Genomic DNA, 14,898 nt, shown 5'->3' on the forward strand with positions numbered 1-14,898 from the left:
GTGAATTCACGTGAATTGTGTGGACGAAATTCACCGTCCTCGACCGTATTACAATTATATGTACCTGTTTATTGCATAGGTTTATTATTTTGCAGATGCTAAAAGTCTGGCCAAAATTTTGTTTAGTAAATCCTGTTTAAAATGTGTAAAATAATAAGTTTCTTGATTTAATAATCAATTAGTCAATTCCTGTCTTTTATTTCGTGCTTGCAACATTTTGGAAAGAATCAAAATTATGCAACAAAACTTTACGATTAGGTATTTAACTCTCATTAGTGATTATGAAAGTGAAAATTAACGAGTATGACAGAAGTTTAGTAAAAATGTTGGTAATGTCTAAAACTTTGTACTCTATGCTTAAAAAGTGGAATTGTTGTATTTATGAGTACGTATGTAATAAAGCTTTAGATAATTTAAACCATCACGCACGCAATATCGTATTTTAGTTTTCAGTGCAATACTCACATGCCTAAATTATAATAATCACACAGGTTTTTTAATAAAAAAAAAGTTGATGTAAAAAACACTACAAAATATAATACGATATTTACAAATTTATTTAACAAGTCTAACACTTTGTAAATATGCTTTCTAGGAATTTTGGTTTAGCTAATTACTTAATGCTAAGTATCTTTCGACAGAATTAGAAGTGCAACTTCCAGTGCCACACTACAATTTTTATAGAATAAGTATGATGATTTGATGAATATCTGTTACGTTTTTTGTGTCCTAATTGTATAACTTTTTTTATGAATAATTTTTTGTTTCAATTTATTGATCTATTTTTATTAAAGATAACAGAAAAGTATTCAAGCTTTGGTTTATCGACATTATAATTGTCAAGAGTGAACATTTTTCAAATAAAAGAGCAAAGATCGTTTTGATTATTGTCAGATAATCGATTTTTATTTTTGATGTATTTTTGGCAACAAAACATTGAACGGTAAAAAGTGGCAAATAATTTTAGCTTGTGTCCAAGGCTTGTTACTATGCGTTTTGTATGAACGAATTTGCAGATTTACTTAAATCATGTTTTATTCAAGTTGTAGTACTTCAGATTTTTTATTTTGTCATTTTCTTTCTCCTATAATACTTCTCATTTAATATTTCCACGACAAAAGTCACACTAGAAAGAAAACATCCGCTGATCCACACAACAAAAACACCTCTCAAATCAGAAACAGATATTGTTACAACGTTTTCATGTTGTTTAACTACAAACTTCAGCTGATTAACTCTTGCCAGAGTCTCAAACTTATACCTCAAGCCTCTTTCTTCTATTTCCCTCAAATGAAAGTTGATTTTGTCCTTAAGGTGACAGCGCAGAGGAATCTGAAAATAATTATAGAACGAACTAATCTAGAAAAAAAAAAAGATCACTACATTATAAACTATCAGTCAAAACAAGGAATACTTGAAATTTTTCAATAGCCTCAGGATTTCTGACGTACGGTATGAAACCAATTGCGACTGGAGCCTGAGCGACGTTACCCTCAACAAAACGCTTCACATGATCGATTTGATTACCGCTGATCTTAATAAACTTTTTTCTTAAAAGATTTTTCGTTTCTTCGTCCTGATATTGACCCAAAAATTTCAAAACGGGCTCATGGGTTACCAGAGGAATATCTGACATTGCAAAGTCCTTCAAACTTCTAATTTTCCCTTCATAGTTGGGTTGAGTGAAAACACTGCTTAGTTGATTCAAATAGAAGAAATTGATTAACATCGAAAACAACATGAGAACAAGAAAAACTCTCACTTTTACTTTCCGGGGATCTACTGGTATACTCAGCTGTATGAACATTTGCAAGGAGAGGAAAACTGAAGCTCCTAGCGATAGTTTTGATTTCGAAAATATCAAGATTCCACAAATAATTAGCGTCGTTGGTATCAAAACCAAAGTGATGGTATCGGATTTGATAAATTCTTTCCATTTTGGTTTGACTCTCTTCAGTGGCAACACTAACAAGAACACTGTCTCTTGTACGAAGTGCGTATCACCAAATGTGATTTTAAAACCTGTGCGAAACATGGCAGGAAAATTACCAATAGCCAAAGTTATATTGTTCTTTTTCATGTGTCTGCTGACATCAAATGTTTTGTTTAACACCATTTTGTTAAGATTTTCAACATTTGGGAGATAGACAGCTTGAGATCCCATTGCTTTAGTCAGAACGTCGGCATGAAGAATAAAACCTCCCGGGTCTGTTCTGTTGAAAGGACTCCTAAGATTGTCGCTACAGTAGTTCCAACTGATTTTTAAAGGACAGTTGAGCCTTTTGGGAATCTTGTTCAAAAATCCTTCCAGTAGAGTGGTTTTTCGAACCACCATGTCACCACATTTTTCATAGGGGTACCAAGTGAAGAAAGTCGAGTTTGTGTGGAGGATCGCGTTGTAGATTTCGTAACTCCAAAGTAATTGAAAATATTTTTTGAGTTCCTGTTTTTGAACCAGTTTGATTATTAGAATATATTTTCCATTAACTTTCAAATTGTCGTCTTGGTGTAGACTAAGAATCGTGTTCTCAGAATCTGTATAGTTTTCCTCTGTTATTACGTAGTTGTAGTTTTGGTAGAAGCTTTTATATACCTGATGATGATTTTCTTTAAAATTGACTACGAAACTGGGGTTTGGAATGTCAAATAGAAATTCGTGTCCTTCAAACGTTGAGCTTGTTGCAAAAATAACGTCGTTGATATTCGCAAATATCTTCATATTCTCTTTGTTTGAAATTCCGAGTTTTAATTCTGCTTTAACAGTGAGATATGTTGAGGAAAAAATCACAAAAAGTAACGTATACACTTTCATTTTTGGGCTGTTCCAAATGGACTGACTCTATTAAGCTTATTGTCCGGTTGACTTCATAAAGTTTGTGAAAACTTTCGCATTAAATAAAACCTGCTATTAAAATTGTATTTAATTAGCCTTACCTTTTATCTATTGCTTAACTAAATATTTTCGTAACTTTTATTTTTATATATCGATGCTAATGAGTTTATCCGAAAAATTTCTTGTTTTCACGGAATTTACAAATTTTTTTCTGTAACAATTTTTATCCTTTAGTTGTCATGATCATTATTCTTAGAAAGTCCTAGACCTCTAAACTTTAAACTAAACGAGCACTCAAACAGTGAAAACTAATTTCAGGTTCGTTGTGCAAATGAACTTTGGTTTAGGCATGGACCTGATTTACTATCTTGGCATTAATTTTTTTCTGACTTGTGTTTCAAATTTTATTAGAAAAGAATTTGTTGGTTAATGTGCCATGAATCTTATATTTAAATGCTGTTAAATATGTCATGCTACCAATTTCAAACCTGTTTAGATAATCTGCCATAATAAGATACCGTGATAACTCAAACATCCCGCCTTAAATTGACATGTTTAAAAAAATTGAAAGCCCGCGAGAAATTCAAAAATTAAAAATCTGGCCTTAGCTGTGATCGTGTAACAAAATGGGATCCTACATTGTGTTTTGGAAAATGACGGGATGCGTTCAGTTGCAAATGGTGGGCCCCAAGGTTGGAAAAGTACCACTAAATAAAACCAAATCTGTGGAGGACACAAAATTATTTATTCCTCCACTGACAAAAAAAAAAGAAAAAAAAAAGCTGCGACTAAGTTGTGTCGGGTGAGGGCACCCCTTAATGCTCAGCTCCAAAAAACTTTGAATGAATTTTAAATGAAAAACAAATTTAATAAAAACAAGGAAAAAAAATCTAAATTAAAGTAACTGGATGCAAATACACAAGTTATTACAGACGTGTGCCGACAAATTCAAAATTATGGCAGTCAACAAGAGAACAAAATTTTAATTAAAAAAATTATGCAGAGGCAGCGGCACCAGAACGCTATAACAGTGCGGCGATCGAACTATATCAATTTCATTCTAGAGCACAGCAGAAATACCCACAGGGGGCGTTGTAGCACGAGCGGAGTTTGGGGCTCCTGGTCATGGCTCCTATCCACGACGGTGATTCTGTCTATCGCAACGATTGCCGCCCAGCAGGAAGGACATGCCTAGACAAGCAAGCCGTGACTATTGGGCCAAGTCGACAGCGTTACGTCATCTCGACCGCCTCTGAATTCTATTCTAACCTGCATCTTTTGTACAGATGGCGCGATAAATCCAGCCAGCTCGACTAGGAACCGCCCACTCCGCTTCTGCCACGTATTTCGGTGTTATTTACCCCAATTCCATTTTAAATGTTCAGTTTCTATGACTCTGATATTAACTACTACTGAGCAAGTGGCAAAGTTTCAAAAAGAGCAATAAACAACATTTAAAATCGCCATACACTCTCGTGAAATTTTAAACAGCAAAAAATTCTTATTTGAGATTAAGATTGGACATCAGACAATTTATATGATGGAAGCATTAATCAACAAAATATTGACGTGCTCAGAAAAACTAGCAAAGATTTATAAAAACAAAACAAAAAAACATATGGTGTGAAGTAAAGCTTGTGCAGAAAAAAAAAACGTGAGGTTAGGAACTGCAGACCATGAAAATTTACGTTCAATTTAAATTATGCAGCAAAAAAAATTACTGAGGCTAAAATTGTCATATGAGGTGAAAAATTGCAAAGCTAACAAAATTACATGAGCTTAATATTTGCCACACTTTATCAACGATTCAAACAAAGAATTTATATGATGTTACATTATGCCATGATCCAAGTAATTGGTTACTTAAAACAATTTGTTTTGAGGGATCATATCGTGGACTGTTTATCCCAAACTAACCACATAATAAATAAACACGAAATGCATTAGGCGTTGCGAGGAAAACTCCTCGGTGATGTAATTATCCAATGTTGCGAGGAGAATGCGTCTCGGTGATGTGATGATGATAATGATGATAACTATCTAAGGAGAGAAATCTTTAATCCTTAAGTATTAGCAACCAGAAACGTTCTTCGTAATTAGACAAACAAAATCAAACGAGTCCTGACTCAGTCAATTTCATGAAATCTCCTAGTAAGTGTTTATCTAAACAAATTCCTGATTCTTAAATTGTGGTAGAACTAGTTAACGATTAAACTCGTAACATGAACTGTGAATGTACAAACAGTGATCAAATTTACATGTGTTAGCGTCGGTCGAAAATTAGCATTTTTCCGCTCGGAAAAAATGCATTTTGGAGAAACTGTGGCATCGTCGTCGTCGTTACGATTAATTGTCGTTAAACAAAGGCTTACCGATTTTTTTAATTGAATTTTTTTTTCAAGTTCAAATTACTCAAATGTGTTTTCGTGCCGCTGTTAATTTTTTTCTGCGCAAAATTTTGATTCACATTCGATCACCACAATACATTGGACTTTTCTTGCCTATACATTTTATTAATACATGAAACCATGCCAGAGAGATCCAGTTGAGGAAATATACAAAACTGTGAATGTTTTGAGTGTTTTCAAAATCATTACTGCTCCTTATTATAAAAAACCTAAATCCAGTAATCTAGTACTGATTATGAAAAAGTCCATGTATTCTTTAATAGTAAATTGACTTCAGAGTAGTTGATGCGACCAGTGATATCGTTGATAATGCTTGAAAATAATAGGGGTCTCAAAGTGAAACCTTGGAGAAAACACGAAGTTGTCACATAGCGGCCAGAATGATGACTATTGATCATTACAAAATGAGTCCTCTCGCGTAAGTAGGAAATAAACACAAGACCGCCGATTGTATCTTATCCCCCCTCTGGAGCTTGGGGAGCTCTACTGCAATTGAACTTCTTTCTTCGGTACCCGCGGACCTAGTCAATTGGTCAGTGATATGGAACAATTTGCAATTAAGAAGAAAACCGCAGCGAAGCGGAAATAATGTCGTGCCCAAATAGATTTTGACCGCGGTCGAGCATTTGGACACTAACAAAATTATTTTCACATTTATTTTCTTGTATTAACCTCGTTTCCTGTTAATATACATTCACTCAAATTTTTCGTCACTTCCACTCATGCCTCCAAGATTCATAAAGCAAAAAATGAAACAAAATGTTAGTAACTGCGTTTAAATCGGCAGAAAGAAGTAACAACTTTAAATTAAAATTCAAGTTATAATATGTAGATAAATAAAAGTGCAAAATACTTATTTTTGTATGCCTTTATTAATACTGTTGTGAGGGATGTACAAAACGTGGAGTTCCTAGAGCGCTCTGGAATTGAAACATGTTGGGACAAAGGTGTATTACACAATATTTCCAAATTTTAACATTTCAGTTGAAGAACTTCCGCCAGTGGTGCAGTGCAAAAAGGTGCAGATGTAGAGCATATTTGAGACAAAAATCCTGTCGAAGTCATTTACTTTCCTTCCGGGTCGCGAGCTATGAATTTTAAAACATTAATATTGGTGATAATTCTTTTTCTGATACGTACCTGAGACAGATGAAATAAGAAGAGCAATAGCGACAACAGCACAAACTGCAGCGTAGATTTTTTTAAACATTTTTTCAGTTGAAATAATCGACCTGGTCTTTTGATATTTTAACCAACAAGTATGTAATTTTTTTCATAACAAGTCTTTATATACGGCTAAGTATCGATTAAAATGAACAATTATCTATATTTTAGCGCATTTCTGCAATAGCAATAATAATAGTAACTTATCGCCTAACTCATTATGAGCTTTTACTGCGATAGGTTGTTGTTTTCTTTTTTTTCTTTTTCTTTCGGAGGTCAATATATCGCGCGTTTTGTGCAATTGTCAAAAACCGGGTTTTTTTAAGGCAGTTTTGGTTAAAAAGGATGTTTGTTAAAAATCCCAGAAATGGCGTTATATGGAAATTATTGAGCCTAATTTTTTCCGTTATCCACCGAGAATTATGACATTTCAATCAGTTCATACACTTGTCAGACACCTGTAGAATAAAATTTTACGTGATTTCTTGATTCTTGTGTTTTATACTGCATACTCACCCATCAGTATTTTCAGTTCCGCCAAAACAACCGTTTAGTTGGTCCGTCTAGGGCCAGTGCAGTCCTCATTCCTCATCGTTGTTACATAGTCGAAGAACCCCTCCACCGAGCTTTCTCCGACCATCAACTCATTGTGCAATCAGATGGTTCTTATCGTACAAGTTATTATCAGTGACTCAATTAATTGTGCGTGTGCAGCATATTCTACCCTCGTACTTTATCGACCGATCAGATGTTCGTCTGCTACGACACATTCACAAAACCCGACCGAGTTCTCTTTCTTAGAAAAGCCTACCTTATAGGCCACTGCCCACGTTTTCATCTGGCCCACGCGCTCAATTCAGCGACCGGGCAACCCTCCACCATTAAGATATGCATCCCTAATACCGGGAAACCTATTCAATACGAATGATTAAACTAATACCACTTTCCGTGGGATTCCCCCAAATGATGGCTTACTGTGACCTAAAAAGGCAGTGAACATTATATACCTATATGGAGTATTGGGCAGTGTCTAGATACTTGTATCTAAATAAAGTATCTAGATACATTTTTGGGTATCTAGTATCTAAAATTGAATTTAAGCACAAAATATCTGTATTTAGATACAAAATTAATGGAGCAGATAAAGATACATTTTTTATTTCACTTTTTTTTTCAGTAGTTATTATAGTTGAGTTATACTAGTAGTAATTTTTTATACTTCATGTTGGTGATTTTGGTCACATAAACAAAAATAGAGGTAAGAGGTCCACTAATAGTGTTCTGTCACGGAAATTTTCATATTTTAAATACCATCATTTCCTACGTTGTAGCCTTCAGTACTTATACATCTTTAAATATAATCCTGAGGGGTAATAAATCTAAGCCATGGTAAAATGGTATTTTAAAAACCATAAACCACAATTTACTATTCACTGCGTTTTACGCTTATCGGGGCAATGCATTTTATTTGTGTACCTGAGCAACCCGGGTCCGGTAGGCCCGCTGGTTGTATTTGTGTTATTAAGTAAGAATAATTTTAATAGTAAAAATATTTGTTTAAGGTATGTTATTATTTTTAGAAAATAATCATTGCGTGTTACATAATGATAATTTTTTCAATTAGCACAAATTAGTTCTGTAATCGACTAATCGAATGTTCAATACATACATTTCTCTCGCATAAATCGCATATTTGTTACTGTTTTATACCTTTATTTTTCAGACAAATGTAGCATCTTTTCCTGTTGCCACATGTGTCATTTCTTCACTTTTTCATTGTTGGACTAACGCGAGGCTGGCTTGGCAGGTCCGTTTTGCCCTAGAATGTGCCGATTATGTTTATTAAGTGTAAATCTTGGGCAATAAAACTAATATTTTTACAACCCTCGGTAGAATAATTTATCGTGATATATTTTCAGAAATCGTGAAACGAGATTAAAATAAAATGAGTTTCAACAAAAATCTGAAAATTCAAAATTGCACTCTGGTGATTCCGGCCTGCCAGGCAGCCTTTGATCCTATAAGGGGTTTAAATACCTTTCTAAGAAATTGTACTTATTTTGCCTTAAACGAACCAGCAATTCTTCCTAAAATGTATATACCTGCCGCGCCGGGATAGACGATTACCGGACATGGTCATAAAAACATCGTAAGTTTATAGTGAAGAATAATAATTTATGACAGTTTGCCGACAACAGACCTTCAGCACAGAATAATCATTTCCCGTATTCTTTTCAAATATTAATTTTAATGCTGGAGATAATTATTAGATATACTCAAACACAATTTGGACACTGTAGTATGGGAATAAAAACAAAAAAAAAATCTTTTTAAGCGTAGGTACGTAATAAATATTGCACAATTTGCGACACATCAAACAGCGAAGCGATGGCCTATTTGCAGGAAAAAAGAAAAGATTTTTCAGTCTTGAATAACTATGCTACAGTAAAATATTTATTTTTTAAATTTAATACCACAATCCCTTCTTCTGCACCAGTGGAACGGGTGTTTAGTAGCGGAAACCAAATTCTGACGCCAAGAAGAAATAATTTAGGTGACAATACGTTCGAAATGTTGTTAATTTTAACAAATTCATTGAACAATACATAAAAAAATACATAAACATGTTTTCAGTTATTTTATTCGCCAACCTTCAAAAAGTATCTGTCCCCAACACTGCCTATATGTCATATTTAGAATATACTCCTACTAAATAGTGTTAAAGACAATGTTTTTTACAGAATTTAAATATTTATTTCTAATAGCTTTCAAAATATAAGTTAATTGTGCTGAAAATAGCTGTTAGTTACTCGATATGTTAATAACAGGCCTGAAAGTTGTGGTGACCGAATTTAAATCAAAGTTTTCGCGCTGAAATTAATTGACAGCGGCGCGAAATCGCATTTGAATAATTTGAATTTGAAAAAAAAAAAGTTCAATCACGAAAAGGAACTCCTTAAACATAGGCAACCAAATATGCATGGATGGTCTCTTGCACGTAGCGCTTAGGGATTAGTTTGCATGATCTTTGAGTTAGATGGCAGCACGTAGCGCTAGGGTAATTTCAGTTAGAGGGTTGGTAGAAAAACCGCATGGTAGATTCATTACGAATGTGGCTGTGTGTGTGTGACCACGTGGTAAGCGCTAGGTTTAAATTAGTTGGTTTGGTAGTTAATAAAACGGGAGGAAGCCTTTGTTTAACGACGATCAAACGTATTTTTCATAATGATACAGTTGTCCCCAACCCGCGCGTTAAATTCTTGCGCCCTTTTAATCGAAAATTGCAGACTTCCGGTCGGACGCGAACACGTGTTGTGAATCTGTTTCTTTGTTTGTAAATTCACCAATCAAGCTAGTTTTTCTTAATAGTCAGCTAGTGCAAACACAATTTAACAATCAGGATTATTTAAATTAACCATTTGCTAGAAGATTTCATGAAATTCACTTAGTCAGGAAAAACACCTTATGTTTAATTACGAATAGGTCTCTGGATGCATATACGTAAGTGTTACATTATAACACTTCTAAATTCTTCACACAAGATTGCTAATAGTTCATTTACGGCAGTTAAACAAGTTCATTATACTGCGGACTGGCGGGGGGTTATGATATTTTCTCCCCTCAGGTGGTTATCATCGTTATCACGATTAATTCATCGGGGCATGTTTCGCAACGCCAGATTGATTAATTAATTAAGGCATGCCCCCAACGCTACAGAAAATTTACATTACCGAGACGCTTTTTCCTCGCAACGATTTTGGAACTTACATCACCGAGACGCTTTTTCCCTCGGACCGATGATTGGATATTTTTGTATTTGTTTATTATGTGTTTTGTTGGGGTAACCAGTTCGTAGTATTTTAACTTCTCAAAGTAAATTATTTTTGAAGTAACCAATCATTTAGATCATGATATAATTTGGCATAATGTAAACTCTTTGTTTGAACCGTTGATAAAGTGTGGCAAATATTAATCTCCTGTAAATTTTGGTAACTCTGCAATCTTCCACCTCATACATACTATATTTATTTAATCTCACAATTTTAACCTCAGTAATTTTGTTTGTGGTATAATTTTGATTAAACGTAAATCTCATGTTCTACAGTTTTAACCTCACATAATGTTTCCATTTGTACAAGTTTATTTCGCACCAGATCTTTGTTGCATAAATCCTTGCTAAGTTTTGTTTTGTAAATATTTTGTTGGTGAATGTTTCTATGATATAAATTAATTGATGTCCAACTTTAATCTCACATACGAATTATTTATTGTTTAAAATTTCACAAGGTTGTATGGCGAATCTAAATGTTGTTTATTGCTTTTTGACACTTTAACACTTGTTCAGTTGTTGTTAATATCAGAGTTATAAGAGATTGAATATTTTAAACTGGAACTGAGGTTAAATGACACAGAAAACGTGGCAGAAGCGAGGTTTGGTTCCTAGTCGAGCTGGCGAGATTTATCGCGCCACCTGTACAAGTCCACAGGTTTGGATAGATTCAGGGGGCGGCCGCCGACGTTGTGAATTTCTCGATTTGGCCCAATAGTCGAGATCTTTGCGGGTTGGACGACCGTAATGGCCTAGTTCCGCAGGGCAAAGTTCGTCATGGGATATGCGTGTGGGGTAGGCTTTGTGATAGATAGAATCACCGTCGTGGGGGGAGAACAGTCCCAGACCGGTAGCTCAGACTCCGCTTATGCTACAACGCTCCAGGGGTACTTTTGTTGTGCTCCTATTAACTGCCGTAACTTAAAAAGGGAAAAGAGATCGGCCGCCACACGCCTGTAATAACTTGTGTGTTTGCACCCAGTTACTTGATTCAGCTTTTGCTTTGTTTTATTAAATTAGTGATATTCAAATATTTGCATTGATTCCAAACAGATGTACAGAATTTCCGTTTGTTCGTTTTTCGTGTGTGTATGTCTGTCAATTCGCGAGTGTTTTTCTTTCTGTCAATTCGGGAGTGTTTTTTTTTCAGTCAATTCGCGAGTGTTTTTCTTTCACATATCTTAAGGTGTTTGAAATGTAATAAAATGTCGTCCGGGAATAAAACCAAGGGGGTTTTTGCGCTGAGGGGTAAATCTTCGCAGCGTATTTCCCCCTGTGAGGGTGGTGCCGTTTCCCCCCCTCCAAAACAATTTTTGTCTATTATTTCTTGCGCTCTCGACAGTGTATGCACTTGTATGAAAGAACGTCTTCCCGCCATTTTTCAAAAACAAAAAAAAAAAAAACACAACGTAGGTTCCTATTTGTTAGACGATCATAGCCAAGGCCAAACTTTGAATTTTTAAATTTTTTTGCGGGCCTTTCAAACTGTTTTCAAGGTCAAATTTCAAGGCGGGAAGTTTGGGTTATCACAAAGTATTTTATCAAGTTTTCAACAGAAACATATATTTATAAAAAAAAAACGTTGAAAAGATAAACTCCATTTTTAACGTTATCGGTGGAAATTACGACCATGGTCTTTTCTTTGCCATTTCTGTTGAAACACAACCTGTTGATTTTACTTAAAGAGAAGTTGCTGCATTTGGCTCTTATGACGTTGTCAATATATTTTTGGAATGTAATATCTTCATTATTAACACACTTATTGGTATGAAATTTTGAATGTGACCTTTCCACAACTTTCACTATATAATGCTAAGGTAGTTTTTTTATAAGTTTATCATATATGTTTTAAATTTTGTTAAATTTTTGCATGACGTATTAAAAAAAACAATATTTCACTTATTTGTGGAAATTTTGGAACGCGGTTTTCACCACTGTTTTCAGGTTACGAAACATTAAAAATCGTACTAGATATATTTTCGATTTTATTTATTGGAACTGAGATATAAAAAAAAGCAGCTACTACGACAGCAGTTTTTTTTACTGTGTATCGTTTCTAACAAAAACAGTCGAAGATATATCTGGTACGATTTCTAGACTTTTATAAGCTGAAAACAGTATTGAAGACTGTGTTCCGAAATTTCCTTATGTAATTGAGATATTGATTTTTAAAAATACTTTATGCAAAAATTTCAGTAAAATTAATAAAAAAAAATGTTCGCAAACTGATTTTTACAAAACTGTCCTTGCGTTATATAAAGAAAGTTATGGACAGCTTATATTTACAATTTTACAACCATAAGTAATATGTTAATAATGGAAATATAAGAAATATTACATTTTGAAAATGTACAACGTAGCAACTGCCCTTAAACTTTAGCACCTGATAACAGTTTTCCGTTGATTGTAGACAGCTTTTAGTTAGAAAATTGTCTGAATATGAACATTGCCAAATTTGCGATCTCAAAAAATATTTGTTGTAGTTCATCCACAGATAAACGGGTGCGAATTTCACACTGAGTAATCCGTTACGTTATAGGTTTTAAGGATCTATTTTCCAGTTGATTACTAAAATATTGTTGAGTGACCTTAAGTAGTAGCAGTCGTAAGTATTTGCTTACAGCCGATATCGCTACATATTATGGAGTTTATCTTTCTTTGTTCTTTTTTTTAATAATTGTAGGTTTTTGTTGTAAACTGGATAAAATACTTTCAGATAGGCTATCAATATATCGAGCTGCAGTGGATCTTAGCAGCACGAAGTTGCCCTTTTGAAAAACGACCAGCCCTTTTTATCGTAAGCACCAAAAACCCCGGATTCTGGAGTCATTCTCAAATAAGTTACTCATCAAAATCATCTATACTTTCCACGGCCCTGCAAATTCATACTTTTGGTTTCTTGTCTAGGCGGTGTTTCAAGCATTAAGTTAGAATACATTTATTTGCCAAATATGGGCTTCTTTATTCCGATCAGTGATTAGAACAATCACTTTTGAAAAGTAATTCATTACAATTACAAATTACTTTTAAAAATTAATGTATTACTTTAGACAAGATGCGAATTATTAGTCCCAAAACCCCACAGGAGTTCAACATAACACATTTTCTAAAAACTGCGAAATAAAAATATCTCAACCTTAAACGAAATGTATCTCTGTTTTCCACCAAGTATAAAGAAAACCACAAAAAAACAAATTTTGCACAATACAAACGTTATCAAAATTTATCAAATGTTAAAAACACACTGGAACAACAAAAATTAACCACAATCAAATATTGCTACCACCATGTATAAGTAGCGTATAAATATCAACAAAATATTTGTAGTTTCGCGGAAATTCCACATCAATTTTGCCGCTCTTGCCAAAGAAGAAACCAACTTATACGTTTTCTGCTATTTAAACTGAATTCCAAGGGTCTTTCATGTAGTATCAAAAGAACTTCGTCATGGCCGACTGCACATGGCTCGTTTGCCACCCCCTCGGCGAACACATAACCCCCTGTATCTTGGTAAAGCAAAACACGCAGTGGTACCCAGAAAACCGTAACTCCATCGTCATAGTGAACCCTGCATCTTCGCTTGTTCTCGACGCTAGCCAGTACAAAACGCAACTCCAAGAATACACACGGAGTCCGCTTCAGCTATGGCGCTTTGAGCGTACTGAGACGGACACCTTCTTGATAAAGAATGTTGGTAATCAGTAAGTAGAAAAATAAAATATTTACGTGCTTATGTGTTATCAATTTTTCATTGTTGTTTGTTAGGAGATATTTGCAAGTAGAGGGCGAGGGCACAAATGGTAGTGCAATACTTACTGACGTAAAAAATGGGGGACCGAGTCAGCAGTGGCAGTACCATCACACTGACCAGACGATAACAAATTCAGCCAGTGGTAGAGCGTTAGATGTACTAGCGTTTAATTTTACTGCAGGGGCTGGGATAATAATTTATGATAAACATGCTGGAACTAATCAGAGGTTTTCTCTGCAATATAAATAGGCTGATTAAAGACAAAGCACAAATTCCAACTACGATATATGGAAACAGTTGTATTTTTACAGTTTACAAAAATTTTATCCAATAAGTATAGCGTTGTATTTGGTTTTATTTAAATGTCAAGATTCAAACAAATAAATAGTTATTGTATAATTTTGAAATAGTTATTTTTGTATTGCATTTTCGGCCCCAGACCGAAAGTCGAGGGATAAATCACACTCGAATTCGTGCACGAAATACGTCTTTCCTACACTAGTCCTAGTAAATTCAAAATAAATATAAAAAACTTACAGAAGCCACTTTAAACAGAGTTACCAGGGTGTCGCCTATGTAAATATCCCTGGTGTTTCGAGTCCACGATGATATTAATTTAACTGATGATAATGTTCAATGTTCTTTTCTTCAAAATGGATTGATGTTTAAGATTGGTTTGAATAATTTTTTTTATTTTTTATCTAAAAAATAAAAAATAAAACCAGCGGTTACGGGATGGTCAGATAAAAGCAAAAATGGATAGCCAGAGCCTTTTCATAAAACTAAACACATAGAAAATAGTACCATAAATTCTCTAAAGTACGGTGAAAGCATTACATTCGCATAACTGCAAGGTTTCCTAAAATTATCGCAAAATAATCAGAGAACAGGATCATATTGAACGATAATAAAT

General features: G+C 34.3%; 1 protein-coding gene across 1 annotated transcript; it reads left to right on the forward strand.

The window, feature by feature from the left end:
- The first annotated feature begins 12,898 nt into the window (after positions 1-12,898).
- LOC135142268 (uncharacterized) lies at positions 12,899-14,392 on the forward strand. Its single transcript, XM_064073953.1, has 2 exons — positions 12,899-13,935; positions 14,000-14,392. The coding sequence occupies exons 1-2, from the start codon at positions 13,682-13,684 to the stop codon at positions 14,232-14,234; spliced, it is 489 nt and encodes a 162-aa protein (XP_063930023.1). The 5' UTR covers positions 12,899-13,681; the 3' UTR covers positions 14,235-14,392.
- Positions 14,393-14,898: the final 506 nt, after the last annotated feature.

Source organism: Zophobas morio, unplaced genomic scaffold (genome assembly GCF_036711695.1).
Source record: "Zophobas morio isolate AGI-343-1 ecotype UQ-CSIRO unplaced genomic scaffold, CSIRO_AGI_Zmor_V1 ptg000046l, whole genome shotgun sequence".
Lineage (NCBI taxonomy): Eukaryota > Metazoa > Arthropoda > Insecta > Coleoptera > Tenebrionidae > Zophobas > Zophobas morio.